This window comes from Engraulis encrasicolus, chromosome 18 (genome assembly GCF_034702125.1).
Source record: "Engraulis encrasicolus isolate BLACKSEA-1 chromosome 18, IST_EnEncr_1.0, whole genome shotgun sequence".
Classification (NCBI taxonomy): Eukaryota; Metazoa; Chordata; class Actinopteri; order Clupeiformes; family Engraulidae; genus Engraulis; species Engraulis encrasicolus.
Genome location: NC_085874.1, coordinates 42185502 through 42186150, shown reverse-complemented (window position 1 = coordinate 42186150; position 649 = coordinate 42185502). Strand labels below are relative to the sequence as shown.

At 42.7% G+C, this 649-nt stretch overlaps 1 protein-coding gene across 1 annotated transcript in view; it reads right to left on the bottom strand.

Annotated features, from left to right (window-relative positions):
* tfap2d (transcription factor AP-2 delta (activating enhancer binding protein 2 delta)) overlaps positions 1–40 on the bottom strand; it is a 25084-nt gene extending 25044 nt beyond the window's left edge. Inside the window, exon 1 of the mRNA XM_063222525.1 lies at positions 2–40. Coding sequence (XP_063078595.1) covers positions 2–40 — 39 coding nt within the window. The remainder of the gene's footprint in view (position 1) is intronic.
* Positions 41–649: the final 609 nt, after the last annotated feature.

The window sequence follows — 649 nt, the reverse complement described above, 5'->3', positions numbered from 1 at the left end:
CCTCCGCATCGTGAACCAGTCCCGGAAAGGTGGCTGACATTCTCGCGAATCCAGGAGCCCCCGCTTTCCTCTCGCGACCGAATAAAATGCCTTAAAATCCCAAATATAGCGCGTGAAAATGAAACACCGGCCTCGCGGAGTGGGCAAAAGCTGGCTGTAACGTGTTTCCCTCTGCACAAAAGGCGCTCCCTGCCTCGGATTTTGTACTTGCAGGGTATTTCTCCGGCTGATGTCGTAGGTCCCTTGGTAATATAGAAGTTTTGAAAATTAAGCATCAGCATTGAGGAATGGGAGGACAATAGACGGAGGAGCCTCATCCCCAGGAGACGAGGAATAAATATTGTATCTTCGCCTAATAAGGAACCAAGTGCGCTTTCAACATTTTTGATGATTTTTTGTGGACATTTCTTTATGGGCGTTAGTGTTTTTCTACCGGCGACCATTGCTTTTTACGCGCGTATGCCAGCGACTTCCAACATTTATGGTGCATATGGGGATTTTTATTTTCAACAAAAAATGTAAGTTTTCTTTCCAGCATTGTACTCTTTATTTATGATTTGGTGCATTTAATAAATACACGTTTGGCTAATATAATACGATTAATGTTTCGTAATATTTTTTTCGATTGAAATCATTTGCCAAATGAACG